This window comes from Suricata suricatta, chromosome 5 (genome assembly GCF_006229205.1).
Source record: "Suricata suricatta isolate VVHF042 chromosome 5, meerkat_22Aug2017_6uvM2_HiC, whole genome shotgun sequence".
NCBI classification, from domain to species: Eukaryota; Metazoa; Chordata; class Mammalia; order Carnivora; family Herpestidae; genus Suricata; species Suricata suricatta.
This window is the reverse complement of record NC_043704.1, coordinates 123969267-123988078: the sequence shown is the minus strand read 5'-3', so window position 1 is coordinate 123988078 and position 18812 is coordinate 123969267. Positions and strand designations below refer to the sequence as shown.

Sequence of the window (18812 nt, the reverse complement as noted above, 5' to 3'; positions counted from 1 at the left end):
GACACTACAGAATCCTTTACTGCAGAGATAAAACAACTAAAAAGTAGTCAGGCAGATATAAAGAAATTTTATAACCACAATGCAAAACCAAATTAATTCAATGCTAATGAGGATCAATGAAGTAGAGTAACAAATCAGTGATACAAAAGATAAAAATTATGGAATAAAACTGATAAAGAAGGAAAGAAATTGAATCACAAATATAGACTCAGGGAACTCAGTGACTCCTTAAAGCATTATAACATTTGTATCACAGAAGTTCCAAAAGAAGAAGAGAAAAAAAGGAGCAGAAGGTTTATTTAAGCAAATTATAGCTGAAAACCTCACTAATCTGGGGAAAGAAACAGACATCAAAAAACAAGAAGCACAGAGACGTCCCATTAAATTCAACAAAAACTGCCATCACCAAGACATATTACAGTCAAATTTAAAAAAGAGAGTCAAGGAAAGAATCCTGAATGAGGAAAGGAGAAAAAAGCTGTAAACATACAAGGGAAGACAGATCAGGTTCACAGATCTGTCCACAGAAAATTGTCAGGCCAGAGGGAAGTAGCATGATATAGTCAACATGCTAAATGGGAAAAGTATGCAGCCAAGAATATTTGATCCAGCAAGGCTACTGTTCAGGGTAGAAGGACAGTTTCCCAGACAAAAAACGAAGGAGTTCTTGACCACTAAACTAGCCGGGCAAGAAATACTGAAGGGGACTCCTTGAGTCAGGGAAAAGAGACCAAAAAGGAACAAAGACTAGGAAGAAACAGAAAACATCACCAGAAACACCAACTTTACAGGTAGCATAATGGCACTAAATTCATACCTTTCAATGATCACTCTGAATGTAAATGGACTAAGAGGTCCAATCAAAACACAAAGAGTATTTAGAATGGATTAAAAAAAAAAAGGACCCTTCCTTCTATATGCTGCCTACAAGAGACTCATTTTAGACCTAAATATATCTGCAGATTGAAAGTGAAGGGATGAAAAACCAGATATAATGCTAATGAATGCCAAAAGAAAGCCTGAGTAGCCAAACTTATATGCGAACAACCAGGTTTTAAACCAAAGAATGTAACAGATGAAGAAGGGTATTATACCCTTATAATTCATTAAACTGTGGAGTCTATCAAGAAGATTTAACAATTATAAATATTTGTGCCCTCAACATGAGAGCACTTAAATACATACACTAAGTAATAACAAATATAAAGTAACTCAATGGTAATAATACAAAAAATTAGGGGACTTTAACACACTACTTACAGCAATGAAAAGATCATTAAAGCATAAATCAATAAGAAAACAACAGCTCTGAATAACACACAGCACCAGATGGACTTAACAGATATATTCAGAACATTTCCTCTTAAACCAGTAAATTCACATTCTTTTCGAGTGCACATGTAACATTCTACAGAGTAGATCACACACTGGGTCACAAATCAGACCTCAACAAGTACAAAAAGACTGACATCATACCATGCATATTTTCAGAACATAATGCTTTGAAACTTGGAAATCAGTCATAAGAAAAAATTTGGGAAGACCACAAATACATGGAGATTAAAGACCATCCTACTAAGGAGTAAATGAGTTAACCATGAAATTAAAGAAAAAATTAAATAATACATGGAAGTAAATGAAAATGCAAACACAAAAGTCCAAAACCTTTGGGATACAGCAAAGCCAATCCTATAGGAAAATATATTGTAATACAGGCCTATCTCAAGAAGCAAGAAAAAATCTCAAATATACAACCTAACCTTGTACTTTAAAGGATCTCAAAAAGGCGAAGCAAGGGGTGCCTGGGTGGCTCAGTTGGTTGAGCATCTGACTTTGGCTCAGGTCATGATCTCATGGTTTGTGAGTTTAAGCCCTGCAATCTGGAGCCTGCTTAGGATTCTCTCTCTCTGGGTCTCTTTCTTCGTCTCTGCCCCACTTCCACTTGTGTGTGCACATGCACACACTCTCTCAAAATAAATAATTAAAAAAAAAAAAAAGGAAACAGCACTTCACAGAAGAAGTGAAATGCTAAAAATTAGAGCATAAATAAATGATACAGAAACAAACAAAAAAACATATCAATAAAAGTAAGAGCTGGTTCCTTGAAAGAATAAAATTGATAAATGACTAGCTAGACTTATCAAAAGAAAAAAAAAGAATCCATATATATGAAATCACAAATGAAAGGGGAGAGATCTTAATCAATATCACAGAAATTCAAACAATTATAAGAGAATGTTATAAATAATCATATGTGAACAAACGGGGCAGTCTGGAAGAAATGAACAAATTCCCAGAAACATATAAACTACCAAAACTAAAACAGGAAGAAATAGAAAATTTGATCAGACCCATATCCCATATAGAAAATTTGATCAGACCTATACTGAACTGAGTAATCAAAAAATCTTTCAACAAACAAGAGTCCAGTCCAAACTTCCCAGTCATCAGTCAATAGTCATACCTATTCTTCTCAAAATGTTCCAAATAATAGGAAGAAAAGGAACAATTTAAAACTCATTCTATAAGGCTAGAATTACCTTGATTTCAAACCCAAAGACCCCACTAAAAACAAAGAATTACATGCCAATATCCCTGATGAACATAGATGCAGAAATTCTGAACAAAATTCTCACAAAACAAATCCAACAGTACACTAAAAGAATTATTCACTATGATCAAGTGGAATTTATTCCTGAGCTCGAGGAGTGGTTTACTATTCACAAATCATCTTGATACATCACATTAATAAAAGACAGAATAAGAACCATATGATTCTCTCAACAGATGCAGAAAAAACATTTGACAATGGACAGCATCCATTCATGCAAAAAACCTTCAATCAAGCAGGGATAAAGAGAACATACTTCAATGTCATTAAGGCCATATACAAAAGACCCACAGCTAATGTCATCCTCAATGAAAAACTGAGAGTTTTTCTTCTATGGTCAGGAATAAGTCAGGGATGTCCATTCTCACCCATTGCTATTTAACACAGTACTGGAAGTATGAGCCAAGGCAATCAGATAACAAAAATAAAAAGCATCCAAATTGGCAAGGAAGAAGTCAAACTTTCACTATTTCACAGATGACATGTAAATGATCCCATTCACAATTGCATGAAAAACCATAAAATACCTAGGAATAAATCTAACCAAGGATGTAAAAAGACCTGTATGATGAAAACTATAGAAAACTTATGAAGGAAATTGAAGAAGACATAAAGAAAAGGAAAAACATTCCATGCTCATGGATTGGAAGAATAAACATTGTGAAAATGTCATTACTAACCAAAGCAATCTACACATTCAATGCAATCCTCATCAAAATTGCACCAACATTCTTCTCAAAGCTAGAACAAACTATCCTCAAATTTGTATGGAACCACAAAAGACCCCAAATAGCCAAAGTAATATTGAATTAGAAAACCAAAACAGGAGGCATCACAATCCCAGACGTTAGTCTCTGCTACAAAGCTGTCATCATCAAAACAGTATGGTATTGGCACAAAAACAGACACAGAGACCAATGGAATAGAATAGAGAGCCCAAAACTGGACCCACAAATGTATGGCCAATTAATCTTTGAGAAAGCAGAAAAGAGTATCCAATGGAATAAGACAGCCTTTTTAACAGATGTGCTAGAAGAACTGGACAGCAACATACAGAATGAAATTAGACCACTTTCTTACACCATACACAAAAATAAACTCAAAATGGCTGAAGGACCTGAATGTGAGACAGGAAACCATCAAAACCCTTGATGAGAAAGTAGGAAACAGCCTCCTTGACCTCAACCACAGCAATTTCCTACTCAACACATTCCCCAAAGGCAAGGGAAATGAAAGCAAACATGAACTACTGGGACCTCATCAAGATGAAAAGCTTCTGCACTGCAAAGGAAACAATCAAGAAAACTAACAGGCAACTGACAGAATGGGAAAAGATAGTTGCAAATGACATATCAGATAAAGGGCTAGTATCCAAAAATCTACAAGCAACTCACCAAACTCCACATCCAAAAAATGAATAATCCAGTGATGAAATGGGTAGAAGACATAAACAGACACTTCTCCAAAGAGGACATCCAGATGGCCTACAGGCACATGAAATGATGCTCAGCATCACTCATCATCAGGGAAACACAAATCAAAACCACACTGAGATGCCACCTCATGCCAGTCAGAGTGGCTAAAATGAAAAATCAAGAGACTATAGGTGCTGGCGAGGGTGTGGAGAGACGGGCACCTTCCTACACTGTTGGTGGGAATGTAAACTGGTGCAGCTGCTCTGGAAAACAGTGTGGAGGTTCTTTAAAAAACTATCAGTAGAACTCCCCTATAACCCAGCAATAGCACTGCTAGGGGTTTACCCAAGGGATACAGAAGTGCTAACGCATAGGGGCACATGTACGGCAATGTTCATATCAGCACTTTCAACAGTAGCCAAATCGTGGAAAGAGCCTAAATGTCCATCACCTGATGAATGGATCAAGATGTGGTATATATATACAATGGAGTATTACATGGCAATGAGAAAGAATGAAATATGGCCATTTGTAGCAAAGTGGATGGACCTCGAGGGTGTCATGCTGAGTGAAATAAGTCAGGCAGAGAAGGACAGATACCGTATGTTTGCACTCATGGGTCTAACAGGAGAACAGGAGAAACCTAATGGAGGACCAGGGTGAAAGAGAGTTGGGGAGAGAGAGGGATGCAAAACCTGAGAGACTATTGAATACTGAAAACGATGGAAGGTTGAAGGGGGCGGGGGAAGGGAGGTGGCGGTAATGGAGGAGGGCACTTGTTGGGAAGAGCACTGGGTGTTATATGGAAACCAATTTGACAATAAACTATTAAAAATTTTTTTAATGAAATAATCCTGTAAGAAAGCAGGAATAATATGGAGTAGAATGCTGTAATAGGATTTCTAGGCAACATTAATGGTGCACTTGTGAGAAAAATCTAAAGCCGAGCCGTTACAAGTTATGGTTTTCTTCAGCCAGTTTCAAGTGCTCTGGAACAGGTATGGAGCAGGTGATAAGATAGAGTTTTCAAAAAAGGCATGACAGAGGGAAACAGAGGCAAGGATGTTGAGGATATGAAGACAGAGAGGATCATAATAAATCTAACTGAAAATGATCTAAGCTAGGAAAACTGAAGAAATGAGGCTAGGGTGTGAGGAACACTAGAAATGTAGCATCAAAGGATTTGAAGTCCTGAAAAAAGAAAAACAATACTGGAAGTGAGAACACAGAAAAAGAAAACAGTAGTTATTGGGAAACAGGATGGTTGAAATTAAGATTGTAGACATTGACTCTTTTAATCAATACCCAACAATTTATATTTATATGTTCCTAAACATAAAAATTAAATCTAAAAAACTGCATTTATATTTAATGATATACTTCTGAAATATACATTTGAAAACTATTGCTGTATACCAAAGAAATACGTTTGAAAATGGGACAAACTATATTTTCAAAGGAGGGATAATTATATTCTTTTGGTTTTAAAAAGCTTATTTTAACAAACAAAAAAAGCTTATAACAAACTTCCACTTTCCAAATGATAGAATTTTCTTTAAATTTCCACTTAGTTTTATTTTTATGTAAACTCTTTGCCAAATATGGGGCTCCATTTCATGATACTGAGATTAAGAGTTGCATACTCTGACTGAACCAGCCAGGCACCCCCAAAAGATATTTAACCATTCCCCTATCTCTTAAGTACATGAAGTATTACATGGCAACCAAACCCAACCAAAATAAGAAAGAGAAAACAAATTTCAATAAATTATGAAAAATATTGGTAAACCCAAACCACAATATATGTACATATATGTATATGGAAAGCAGGAGAATGAGAAGATAGCATACAAATCATAATGGTGAAAAAAGAAATTACAACTATGTTTATCTAAAAGAAAACAAACAAACAAAAAAACCAAACAATTTCGTACCGTAGACCCTAGAAGCATTCAGAAATTCGAAATACCAGGTTCCAGAGAAAGAGGAGGGAGTTAAAGGGCTGAAGACAGTATTATTTCAAAGTTTGTAACATAAAATAAGTAAAATAAGTAAATGAATCCCCAAGCCTCTACCCCAACCTAGGGCAGGCAAGCAACTTCTACATCACACACCCATCTTTGAAGTCCACAAAATTTAGTCTCTCAATAAAATTAGCCAGAGATTTAGAATCATCAGACAAATCAGAGGGGTATAAGAAGTACAGTCTGCTCTGGATGCTGCCTCACTCTGCCAAACTGCCAAATGGTAGACAGCAACTAAACTTAAGTAGATTGTAAGATCTTCCTGCAAAGAAGCTGAACTTTCCCGGGAAAATAATTATCAATACCAACAGTTTAGGATCTACAATGAAAATGCTAGCTGACCACATGACTGCCACAGAGTGATGCTCACAAAAGAAGACAAAGCCAATGCCTGACCCTGTCAAGCACGACACATTCACAAAGACACACATGGCCCCTCTGTTTATTGCCCTTTTAGTGCCACATTCTCAGCAATAGTAGAGAACCAAGAAACAGTTATTGGAGGTTTCAGACATGAAAGAGTGATAAGAGCAGAGAATGAGAAGAGTAGAATGCAGAAAAAAGCCAAGTAATAATTAACAATATCAATGATATAAAAGAAGATATTACATCCATGAACTAAATTAAAAAAAAAAAAAACACCTGAAGAAAGAACTCTTAGAAAACTTACATGGTAGTCAAAATTAAGTTCAATAAATTTGAGAAGTATAAGAAAAATGTACAAAAACACTAAGAAATGGAAAGTGGAAGAGGAATAAGAAAATGAAGATTGATTTGAGAGATTAATATCCAAGCAACAGGTATTCAACAAAGAGTACCAGGCATAATGAATTGAAAAAAATAAATACACATCAGAGTATATCACCATGGTATCTCAGAACACCAGGAATAAAGAGAAAAATCTAAAAGCTTCCAAAGTAACAGCATCAGAATCAGATGTTGAAACAGTACTGGACTTCTCAACAGCAACAATGCAAGCTAGAGGAAAGATTCTGAAGATAATTTTCAATGATGAGTTCTATATTAGATAATTAAACATGAGTATATAATATAGTTTTCAGGCATGTAAAGTCTCCAATACATACTTCCTCAATACCTTTATTCAAAGCTATCAAAAAATAAGCTAACCAAAAAGAAGAGAATTAAGAAAGCACAAGATAGGGAATCCAAAAAAAGATGAAGGATCCAAACAATAGTAGAAAAGTTAAATAACTAGAAGGACATCGAGATTTTAGAAAATGAGCCTGCCATATCAGACATGATTATAAAAATTAAAAGCACAGAAAATATATGCTATAATATTGATCCTATGATTTGCTTAGAAACAAAACCAAAAATCCTCATGAATATGCAATAAGAAAAAAATTAAAGGAAATATAAACATCTTCTGGGCACAATGATAAGATGGTAAAGTTGTGGCTTATTTTTTACTTTTGTACTTTTTTCCTTTTCTGAATACTCTATATCAGTATAGTAATTTTATATGCGCAGAAAATATTTAAATGTACAACATGCATATGTTAATGAAATATATACAAAATTTGTTTTCAATTTCTCTGCCCTCTTTAGAACTAAGCCAAATAAGCTTTGTCATTCTATTATAGTTATAGTATCAATTACTGAGTGACTTTTATATGTTAAACATTTGACACAAATTCATTTAAGCCTTTCATTCCTATGAGATGGGATTATTAGTATAATAGTATACAGATGCCGAAGTAAGGCACAAAAGTGATTTGTCTAATGAATAAATGATATGCAATGACCTTAACGTGATTTTAAAATCATGATTTCTTTATAAAAACTGGCCCCACCAAAGAAAGCTAATTTCCATATCTGATGAAAGAGATAAACTTCAGAAAATGATAGTTAACTGGAAAACTTAACACATTACTAATGATACCTATATTTACATATTTTAAGTAAATACATCATTGCATTTTTAAAGTTTACTGTATTTTAGAGATAAAGCTAGAGATATAGTGACATTCACAAATTTGGTCAATTATTGAAAGTACCTAAAGTCTATTCACAAACTCTGGAAAACTGGGAAGTGTTATCTTTAGAGGAGAGGCAAGAAAAACCAATAGTGATAATGTAAAAAAAAAAAAAACAAAGAAAAAATACAATGCTAAAGTACAAAACAATGAGATAGTAAGACTTAGGAAGAATTAAATAATTAACATAAGAAAAATATGAAGAGATTATTTATACTCTATAGTCTGCTTTTTGATGTCAGACTGACCTAAATTTTGCAAGCCCTAACCATAGAAACCAAAACTGTTCTATCTAGTTAAGAGTTATAGAACACTTAACTAAATGTAATAAATAATCTTTGGGACCTACAAGCCAAAAAATAAGTAAAATAAAAATGAATGCTATTAGTCTTTTTATTATTTTATTATTTTTTTTTAAAAGGAGTTTTTGAAAGATCTAATTTGTTTCTAATTCCCTCACTGGCAATGTCTTTTATTACTAAGATAGAATAGGTGTTCAATACATTCTGAATAAAAACATGAAGTGGAACACTGCCAACACTATTAGTTCTTGTCATTAAAGAATAACAGAAACAGCTTATTAAATGTCAGGCACTGGTCTGTGCTCTCCTAATTTCTTTTTTTATATACGTTTTTATAACATATATGTAACTTTTTATAAGTTTTTATTTAATATATTGAGAGAAAGCAAGTGTGCATGAGCAGGGAAGGGGCAGAGAGAGAGAGAGAATCCCAAACAGGCTTGATGATCAGCACAGAGCCTGAAATGGGGTTTGATACCACAAAAACGTGAGATCATGACCTGCACTGAAAAGAGTCAGATGTTTAACCAACTAAGACACACAGGAGCCCCTTTCTCCAAATTTCTCTTAATGAGATCGTTATTATGATCTTCCTCACTTTGTGGGTGAAGAAAATAAGGCCAGGAAAGTTAGAGATTTGTCCAAGTTACCCAACCAGTACAAGGCAGTGGGGATGTTCTGGTGCAGAACCCATTCTATTAAATGGTTTCAGCAACTGAAAGCCAAAAAAAAGAACCCCATTTACTGATGCAAAGTGATTTTCAGTCTATTACTGGAAAACAAAGCAATTTCATATACTGTATCTTTCCTCAGAGTAAAAGTTGAGAGATTGGTAAGAAATGTTAATCAACAATCAATCATATGTCAATATAAAATTAACTATATAATAATGTTAAACAATAAGGTATAAAGAAATGTTTACTCCCCCAAGGGTCTGAGAGTGTCTATTAAGTTCCCCAGTGGTCAAGAATGGCTTCGCAGCACACTGAGGCCATTTGACTGTCATATGATGATCTTAACAACACTTCCTAATTTTTCAGAATTCATTTTAGAAAAAAATAGAGTAAATTACCATTTTGTTATTAATATAATTTTATATTCTTAATCTGACTTTAAATTAGCATTTCACCTTAGTAGTGTGTGGTATCCAATATTAATCTATTTGTGACATAATAGAAAATCATATAGGTGCGAAAACAGAAAACAAGTTGCATCAAATTACTTCCAAGAATTGCCATCTAAAAAAAAATTTGAAATAAACACTTTATAAAGTATTGGCATACATTTTTAAAGCAAATGTCTAAAATAACATAATTACAGATCTGAAAAACAGATTTTTTTTTTTTGAAAGTAGAATTAACTTCATAATACCAAACAACAAAGTTGTTTTTTTTGACCTTGGGGAAAAAAAAGAGATAATTAACTCATGAATATTTCTTCAAAATGAGGAATAAATAAATGTGCCCAGTTTCAGATTCTAAATACACCAAAATAAGGACAAAGTGTTACTTATATAAATTATATCCACAAACTATGTTCTAATATGTCCAAATGAGGAAGCTATTTAGAAAAGAAATAAGGGCACTTAATTCTTAAGATCAATATAATGAAAACTGTACTGTAATTTAAAGCACTACATCAAACAAATGGGAGACTATGCTTTAAAATTCTAATTAAGAGGTCAGGAAAAAAAATAAGGAAAATTTAAGATGTAATAGCTAACAGTCTGTTCAAAGTTAATGGCAAAAAAAATTTCAAGGAAGAGGAAACATAGTTTACCTCCAATGGAAAAACGAGACTTGTAACTAGAGAATAAACAGACCTAAAGAACTACAGAATGATAAAAAATTTTAATAAAAATATGGTAAAAATTAACAATTAAATGCAATGTATAAACACTGACAATAAGGGACACATTATTTAACAGAATAAGAAAATGAGTTATCTGGACAACAGATTAAAAGAACTACTGATAAGACCACCTTAATGACTTATGAAGCTCTGGAACTCATCACATCTGTAACCTACAGAACAACTAACCTGATTGTCTCTCTTCTCAGCTAAGATATAAGGAATGTCAAGGAGCATTTTATTCCAAAGCCGATAATCATATCTGGCCATAACTGCCTTGAAACTGTCCATGCACATAGTCTTTGAAGCAGAGGATTAAATGTTCCTGCCCATTTTATCTAGTCCCCAAGACTTGTCCTGCAAAGTGAATAAAAATGATTATCTTTTAATCTACCCCTTACATACATACCATTAAAAATAATCCTTGAAAATATGGATAATTATTATCTAGTCTGGAATTAAGTCGTCAGTAAGATCTCTATGTGCTGCTGAAGGGTAGGTGACTGCTATGTCCCACATTTTATGAAAGTAGGCCTTGGGAGATATGATCATTAAGGTACACATATAATAATATTTTGAAGTAAATTTGAAAATGACCTGAGAATTAAGTTTCTACTTTCAAAAAATCAGCAGAAACATAATGTTGATCTCCTTCCATTTTTCTTATCAGATTTAAAAAAAATAATTTCAAATTCAAATAGGCTAGATGATGATCTACAAAAAGCTTAGTTAGGTAAAAACAAAAATGATATTTACCAAGCAGTTTCAAAAGCTATCATGATCACAGGTAAATTGTGGGAAAAGAAAAACAGAAAGGCACTAGGAGGAGGAAGCCACTCAATTCGAAAGGGAAAGTACAGCCATAATTAAAATATTTAAGTGTATGTAAAAATATATATAGTTCACAAAAAGGATAAAAATAGGGAAAACAATACAATAATAAAAGTCACAAAAAATGGGCCAATGGAAAAGTGGTGAAATGGGGCCATTATGAAAGTCAGTAAAATACTGTAATGCATCATTTACACTGTAGTAGAAGAAAAATGTAAGTGAAAATTAAGTGCATTTTTCAGGAAACTGAGACATTTTAAAAGTCAAAATATTCTATATTATTCTTTCTCTTGTGTTCTTAAATAGAGTATGTGGCATATATTTAATCTTTGATAGAGAATACACAGGTTTTTGGACTGAAGAGTAGTACCTTGCCCCTACAGGGAAGCCCCAGGTTATTCTCTCAGTATCTGTAAGCAAAATCTTTGTTTTCGTTTTTAGTATAAACTGTTACTTCATAATTCTAACAGCAGGACAGCATTTAACCTTGCCCTCCATTGGGCATTCCCTCCTTCTTCCATTGTTGCTTCTCCTTCTCTGCTGGTCTTATGATATGAAGATATAAACTTTTCATGAGAGCAACTTGGACTATTTAGAAGCAACTTCTATTTTGTGCATCTGACAACCAGCTAAATGAACATTACTGCACAGAAAAAAGTAAGATGAAAACTAAATAGAACATACAAAGAAAAAGAGCAAACTAAAGCAGTGGATAGCAATAGTCATGAAATTAAAGAAAAAAAATGTATAACATCAGATAATTTAAAAATAATAGTGTATTTACAGTACCTTTTAAAGGATATTGGGTACAAGATCTCTTTTCCTAATAATGAGGAAGATAATACTCTCAAAATACAGAATTTAAACTAAATGATGTCTCTTCTGTACAGAAATATTTTTCAGGAATATACTGTATTTTTATTTTACCTTTTTAAAAAATTGGGTAGATATTCCTCTTTTCCTAATAATAAGGAAAATATTACTCTCAGAAAATACAGTAAAACCTTGGTTGGCAAGCATAATTCATTCTGGAAACATATTTGTAATCCAAAGCACTGATGTATCAAAGCAAATTTCAAGAACCAAGGGCTCGGTTGTGATCATGTGTCATTCGGGGTCACATACTGATGCTGTACTGCAAGACACTGCTCATTTATCAACTTAATATTTATTAGAAATGTTTGCTTGTCTCACAAACACTCGCAAACAAGTTACTCCCAATCCAAGGTTTTACTAAATTGCTTCATGTTGTTTCATACAGACATGTAACTAAGAATAATGGACACTAATATGAATTAATTAGATTAAATAAAAAAATTGAAAAAAGAGAAGTGGACAAAAATATGGATGACACAAGGTAATATATGGCTTTAAACAACTGATTAAGCCAGAAAATGACAAAATTTTATTTTTTTATTAAAATAAAAAAATTTTTAATGTCTTTTATTTATTTTTGAGAGACAGAGAGAGACAGGGTGAGCAGGGAGGGTCAGATTTGAAAGAGAGAGGGAGATACAAAATCTGAAGCAGGCTCCAGGCTCTGAGCTAGCTGTCAGCACAGAACCCAACATGGTGCTTGAGCCCACAAACCGTAAGATCATGACCTGAGCCGAAGCCAGACGCTTAACTGACTGAGCCACCTAGGCGCCCCAGAAAATGAAAAAATGTTAAGCCAGGGGTTTGCAATGTGTATTCCCCAAAGTAACAACATCAGCATAACCTAAAGTTAAACTCTGGGGGTAAGGCCATGCAATCTGTTTTAAAAAGTTCCAGAGGTGATTCTGATGCATGCAAAAGTTTGAAAACATTTCAAACATATGTGGTAAACGAGAAATTGTATGTAAATGCAAGATAAAATGCAACTAATGAAATTAAATTTGCTGTTTGTCATGGTAATGTGTAAGATAAACATATAAAATCACTGCTACTAAAAAGGATGTAATCTGGGAATATTTACATATAGGTGCATGTACACACATACATATGTATGCTCTATACACAGATCAAAAAGAATAGTTATTTTATATGAGCATAGTTAAAGTAGTTGAGGAAAAAACAGAACTGCTAAATTAATAAAACTGCATTGTTATAGAAAAACAAGGAAAAATGAATATACTTAGCTGACAAGTCTCTAGATAATTCTAAAATGAAAATAAAAGTGAAAATTAATCTGCCAATTCTTCAATTATAGCTGACCTAAATGAACTGATTTCAGGACATTATAGTTAGACACAATCAGGTTATTGCAGCAGAAGAGGAAGATTTCTCACTATGCAATGATTGCAATTAGACTGTTTCAAATGTAAAAGCAAATACATATTTACACACTTAGGTATAATAATAATGAACAATAAAGCAATATAATTAAATTAAAAATACTATAAATCTGGAACTTCAACTATTAATTTGGGGGTTTACTAAAGAAAATGGCCTAATGGACTCCTAAAATATCCTGAGTTATAAAAATAATAATAGATGAAAGTAATTAAATATTGAGAGAAATTTTCCAGAAATTTTCAGTTTTCATTCTCAAGGCAATCAAATGCCAGTTATCAAAATAGGCATGCTTCTTACCTAAACAGTTAACATAAGCCATTCAGATGAATTTGGGGGAGGGGAGGTATGGTATTTTTCAGGAGCACAGCAATTAGTTTAAATTAATACTTAATTTAAATAAACTTTAACTGGAATATAACATATTTAACAAAACTAAATGAAAAAGAAATAAAATGTTGGTTACTTACCAGCAAGGGTACTTGTATGCCTAAAAGCTCTGACCTGGGAGTCTGACAAACCAGTCAAAAGGGAGATTACTGTGTCCATCATATACTCATCATAAATTATGCTATACTGACACTGTCGAATCAGGACTCCAATAAATTCACAAAAGTTTGAACGAAATTTTTTCCACTGAGGTCCAGGCATGGTAAGGGGATAATCACCACTGTCCTAAAAAGGATAAAAAGGACATTATTACATTTGACATATGATATCAATTTGATCAATTTTTTTTCCTACGTATAAACCAACACTTATCTCAAAAGTAGATGTGGACAGAAACTGAAAGTATATTGAAGACTTTATATTTATTGTTTTGATCTTCCACAATAATTCATAAAGTATTCAAAACTGTTATTTAGAGCCAGAATTTAATTCGTTATTATAAGCCAACAATAAAAACAGTGGTTCCTATTTTGTTATACTTCTAGTAGAGATAATTTGAAGCAGAAAATGAAAAACATTAAGGAAATTTAGACTAAAAGGATATTTGCTATTGAATTTAGATCAAACTAATCATGATTCCTATGCCATATAGTATCTTTCCATTATTTTAAATATTTAAGAATTGAGAATTTCAAAAGTATGAGCATTTTATTAAGAAGTGAAACCTAATTTTCCCATCTGAAACTACAACCCTATCTCTTCCAGTTTTACTATGTCTTGTATTAAATGAACTTTATAGAGCAGATTTATCAACTTTTCAAAGAAAAACAATCTAACATGGGCTCTTGGTATTACAAGATTGTCATCTTGTTTAAAACATAAAATTGACAATGAACCCAATTAGAGGTTTCCTACTGTAGTCTAAAACATTTTGGTACAGAAATGTAAATTCACAAGGCAGAGAATGAGAAATTCCATGAACATGGTACCTGAATATTCTCAATTTATGGCTGTTTTTTCTAGACCAAACTGCTGCTAGAAAATTAGTTATAAGTGAAGTTATGAGCTGCATATATTTAATATTTCCTTCCTATCTTTTAAAAATGTAAATACTTCTTTACGAAGTTTTTTTCATGTTTATTTTGAGAGAGAGGGAGGAAGGGAGGGAGGATGGATGGATGGATGGATGAGCAGAGTAAGGGCACAGGGGGAGAGAGAATCCTAAGCAGGCTCTACACTGTCAGCACAGTGGCTCAAACCCACAAATTGTGAGACAGTGACCTGAACCAAAATCAAGAGTCAGACACTCAACTGATCAAACCATCCAGGGGCTCCAAATTATTTATTTAGAGAGGGACAGAGACAGGGTAATTGGGGGAGGGGCAGAGAGAGGGAAGGAGAAAATCGTAAGCAGACTCCCTGCTGGCAGCAGAGAGCCTGACGCAGGGCTTCAACTCACCAACCATTAGATCATGACCTGAGCTGAAATCAAGAGTCTGACATTCAATGGACTGAGCCAACCAGGTACCTCTAATATTTTCTACCTTAATGAAAAAATTCAGTTGATGAATCAAAGGAAAGAACAGTCCTACTAATGATAGGAGATTCATTATTACTCTGGAAAATAATGTGCAAGAAATATTTGAGGAAAAAACATGTAATTAGTTAGATGGGGCTTTTGGAAAACCCTTATAACAGGAACAGGGCCATATTAGGCAAGTATGACCTCTTCAGTCCTTTGCCCCTTCTCTCAGTGATCTAAACCTCATGTGTAATGCTAGATGTTAAAAAGCAATTTTGCAACCATCAAGGGACAAGTATGAAGATAAAAATGATACAAGATGGAAAAACTCTAGGTCCTTGCACTGCTGAGATGCAGTACAATCATGTTTTACCTACTCCCAGATTTATTTTGCATAAGACAAATATACTCCTGTGAATTCAAGCCATTGTTGGTCAAATTTTCTACTACGTACAGACATCAATCCGACTATTACGGCAGAATTATAAATAGTGGGGAAAGAAGAATTTTTTAGTGAAAGATTTTGGTACACTTTGCTCTTTACTAGAAAGAAAATCAGATATGTATTACAACTTTTACCAAAATTAATTCCTAATGAATCAAAACACTTAAAGACAGTAAAAAAAAAAAAAAGAAAGAAACAGAAAACATGGGAGAATAGTCTCAGAGTAGGGAAGTCTGTTACTATACAATACAAAAACTTGCGGTCATAAAAGACCAACAGATTCAACCATGTAACAGTAATTTTTGTATCAAAGAAAAAACAACAACATTAAAGGCAAAGCCAAAAGCATAATAATAGGGTTTGGCTTTCACTTACAATGTAGCAATCAACCAACAATGAGAATAGGCTGAATACACACACACACACACACACACACACACACACACACACACACACGAGATACATTTTCTTAGAGTCCACTTTGAGCTGAAGTAACTATCAATCCAAAGAATAAGCCCCTTCAAGGAGAGAGCAAACAAACAAGCCTTATCATCTATGGAAGAGCCTAAGAAGAAAAGGTGGTCTACACAAAAAAGGAGTAAGAAGAAATGAGCCTAAAATTGTAACGAACTATCAAAGATGAAGGGTGAGCTAGTGTGTCGCCATGGTAGAACAAGGAGTTTGCACTCACTCACTCAAAAGCTCTTTTCCATAGGTCTCAACTGGGTACTTGAAAACAAATTCTGAGACACCGCGGAATAGACAGAGAACCTCTCTTAGTAGTGCAGACTTGCAGCAGATGACCTTCAATTGCTGGGAGAAAGGTAAGAAGCCTAGCTCACTTCTCCAGGCTTTTGTCTCCTGCAAACTAAGACTTAATATGATAGAGGTGAGTATGCAAACTCAGTCACCACCACTGCAAAGGCAAAGAACCACTGCAACTAGGAGAAGGTGAAAGAAGAAATCTTCTACATGGGGGAGAGAGCAAGACAAAACACTGGCCTGAACCCTGAATCCTAATACCAATATCAAACCAGAGGAGGTTTGATAGCACTGGGAGGAGGACAGGAAACTCCACCTGAGGCCAGCCTCAGGTATAATGGCCAGGAAAGCTGAGAAGGTCCTTCTGTGGCCTCAGGAAAAAAGGCACATTAAGACTTAGCACTAGGGGCATCTAGGTAGCTCAGTCGGTTAAGTGTCCAACTTTAGCTCAGGTCATGATCTCATGGTTCGTGAGTTCAAGCCCTGTATCAGACTGTGCTGACAGCTCGGAGCCTGGAGCCTGTTTTGGATTCTGTGTCTCCATCTTTCTCTGCTCCTCCTCCACTCATGCTCTGTCTCTCTTGGTCTCTCAAAAATAAACAAATATTAAAAAAAAAAAAAGACTTAGCACTAGTACAATAAAGAATTCTCATGCCTTCATTATAATAGAAGGCAATAAAGCAACACCAGTCTAACACTAGGAGGGGCAAGAATGTGTGCTCTGTGCCACAAGAGAACCAAGAGAGCTGAAAGCTGAGGGTGCAGCACAAATAGCGAGAAAACCCCCTTCCTATCCTACAAACAAGGCAACAGCAGTTACTGTAGGAATCTGAAGAAAAGAGAAATCTCAAGACTCTGGCACACTAAAAACAATGGTATCAACAGCAGAACACAAAACTAGCTCAATTCCTAACTAAACTGACAATGTGTACCATTTTATCCTTTTTAATTTTTGTATCATGTGCAAATAGTTATTAGAAGGAAAAAATTTTTAAAAAAAGAAAAATCTGTATCTACTTCAAAAGACAGTTTCTTGCCTTATTCTACTACTAGTTACAAATTTCTCTTTGTTAGACACATTTACACATGCCATATAAAAAGAACTGTCTAGAAGCCCCAGGATGGCTCGTCAGTTGCAAATCAGACTCTTGATACGGGCTCAGATTGTGGTCTCATGGTTTTGGGTTAAGCCCTGCACTGGGCTCCACGCTGACAGTACAGAGCCTGCTTGGGATTCTCTCTCTCCCTTTCTCTGCCTCTCCCTAACAAATGCACACCCATGCTTGCATAAATGCTGTCTCTCAAAATAAATAAATAAACTTAAAAAAAAGAATTTTCTAAAATTGAAGGGCAGAGGGATACTGAAAACTAACTTCTTCACAAAGCAATAATTTCTTTTTTTAGGAAAGCTAGGAAAACAAAATAATGATAGGAAAATAAAAATAATCAAGTAGCATAAATACCTTATCCACAAGTAGTATTTAAATTCTTTTGAGTGTAGTTTTACTATAATGCTCTGCACAAGGAATTTATTGAATAAACTAATGAAAAAGTAAGCAAAATCAAATAAGAAACAAGTATAGGAAAGCAGAAAGAACCTCAGGTTGGGAAGAGTTATCAGGCAGAATTTTTTGCAAGAAGGGTAACACTGAGCCAACCAAAAACATCCAGTAGAAAGCAGTTTTTCCAAATACATTCAGATGACTGAATTTTCATTTTCCAAATATAACATAGCTAGGATTTATACTGTATGCACTGTTCACATCTGTAATTTTGTATTATCTATATGAACACTGGTACATAGAAAGATGCGAGAAATAAGATCTTAAGAAGTTGCCCTAGATAACAAACCTATAGGATTCTAGTTCTTGGACTGTAAAGTCTATGTATTCTTCACTCTATAATGGAGCTTCACCTAGTTTACCATAGGAACCATGGAGGACAGAAGGGTTATCAAGTGATTGCTCTTCCAAGGAAGAACATTAGAGTTCTGCTAACCAATGGACAGACAAGCCAACTAGTGGAAAAGTTTATTTTGGAAGTTTTGGGGACACTGATTGGAGAAAAACAGTAAAAGAGTACCAAGCCTCAGTGATAAGAGCCAGCAACAAAAAGTACAAAATTTAGAGCCCCTGAGATGAGAACAATAATCTTATGAGAAGTATACTACAAGGCAGAGCTCATTCAGCTGATAGAGATGAGAGGTTAACTACCTAATCCCTAAACATTTGATATTTGGTAACCCAATTTGGTCACAAACTACAGATAGACAGACAGACAGATAGATACTTTTATCCGGGGTGTCTGGGTGGCTCGGTCGGTTAGGTGTCCGACTTCAGCTCAGGTCATGATCTCACGGTACATGGGTTCGAGTCCTATGTTGGGCTC

General features: G+C 34.4%; 1 protein-coding gene across 4 annotated transcripts in view; it reads right to left on the bottom strand.

The window, feature by feature from the left end:
- The window catches only part of STAG1 (stromal antigen 1), a 422258-nt gene that overhangs the window by 165667 nt on the left and 237779 nt on the right, over nucleotides 1-18812 (bottom strand). For 3 of the 4 annotated variants that reach the window (XM_029940222.1, XM_029940221.1, XM_029940223.1), the window contains one exon: nucleotides 13776-13980. In XM_029940222.1, coding sequence (XP_029796082.1) covers nucleotides 13776-13980 — 205 coding nt within the window. Of the gene's footprint in view, nucleotides 1-10389; nucleotides 10494-13775; nucleotides 13981-18812 lie in introns of those variants that run through there. The other variant, XM_029940224.1, reaches the window with a different exon arrangement.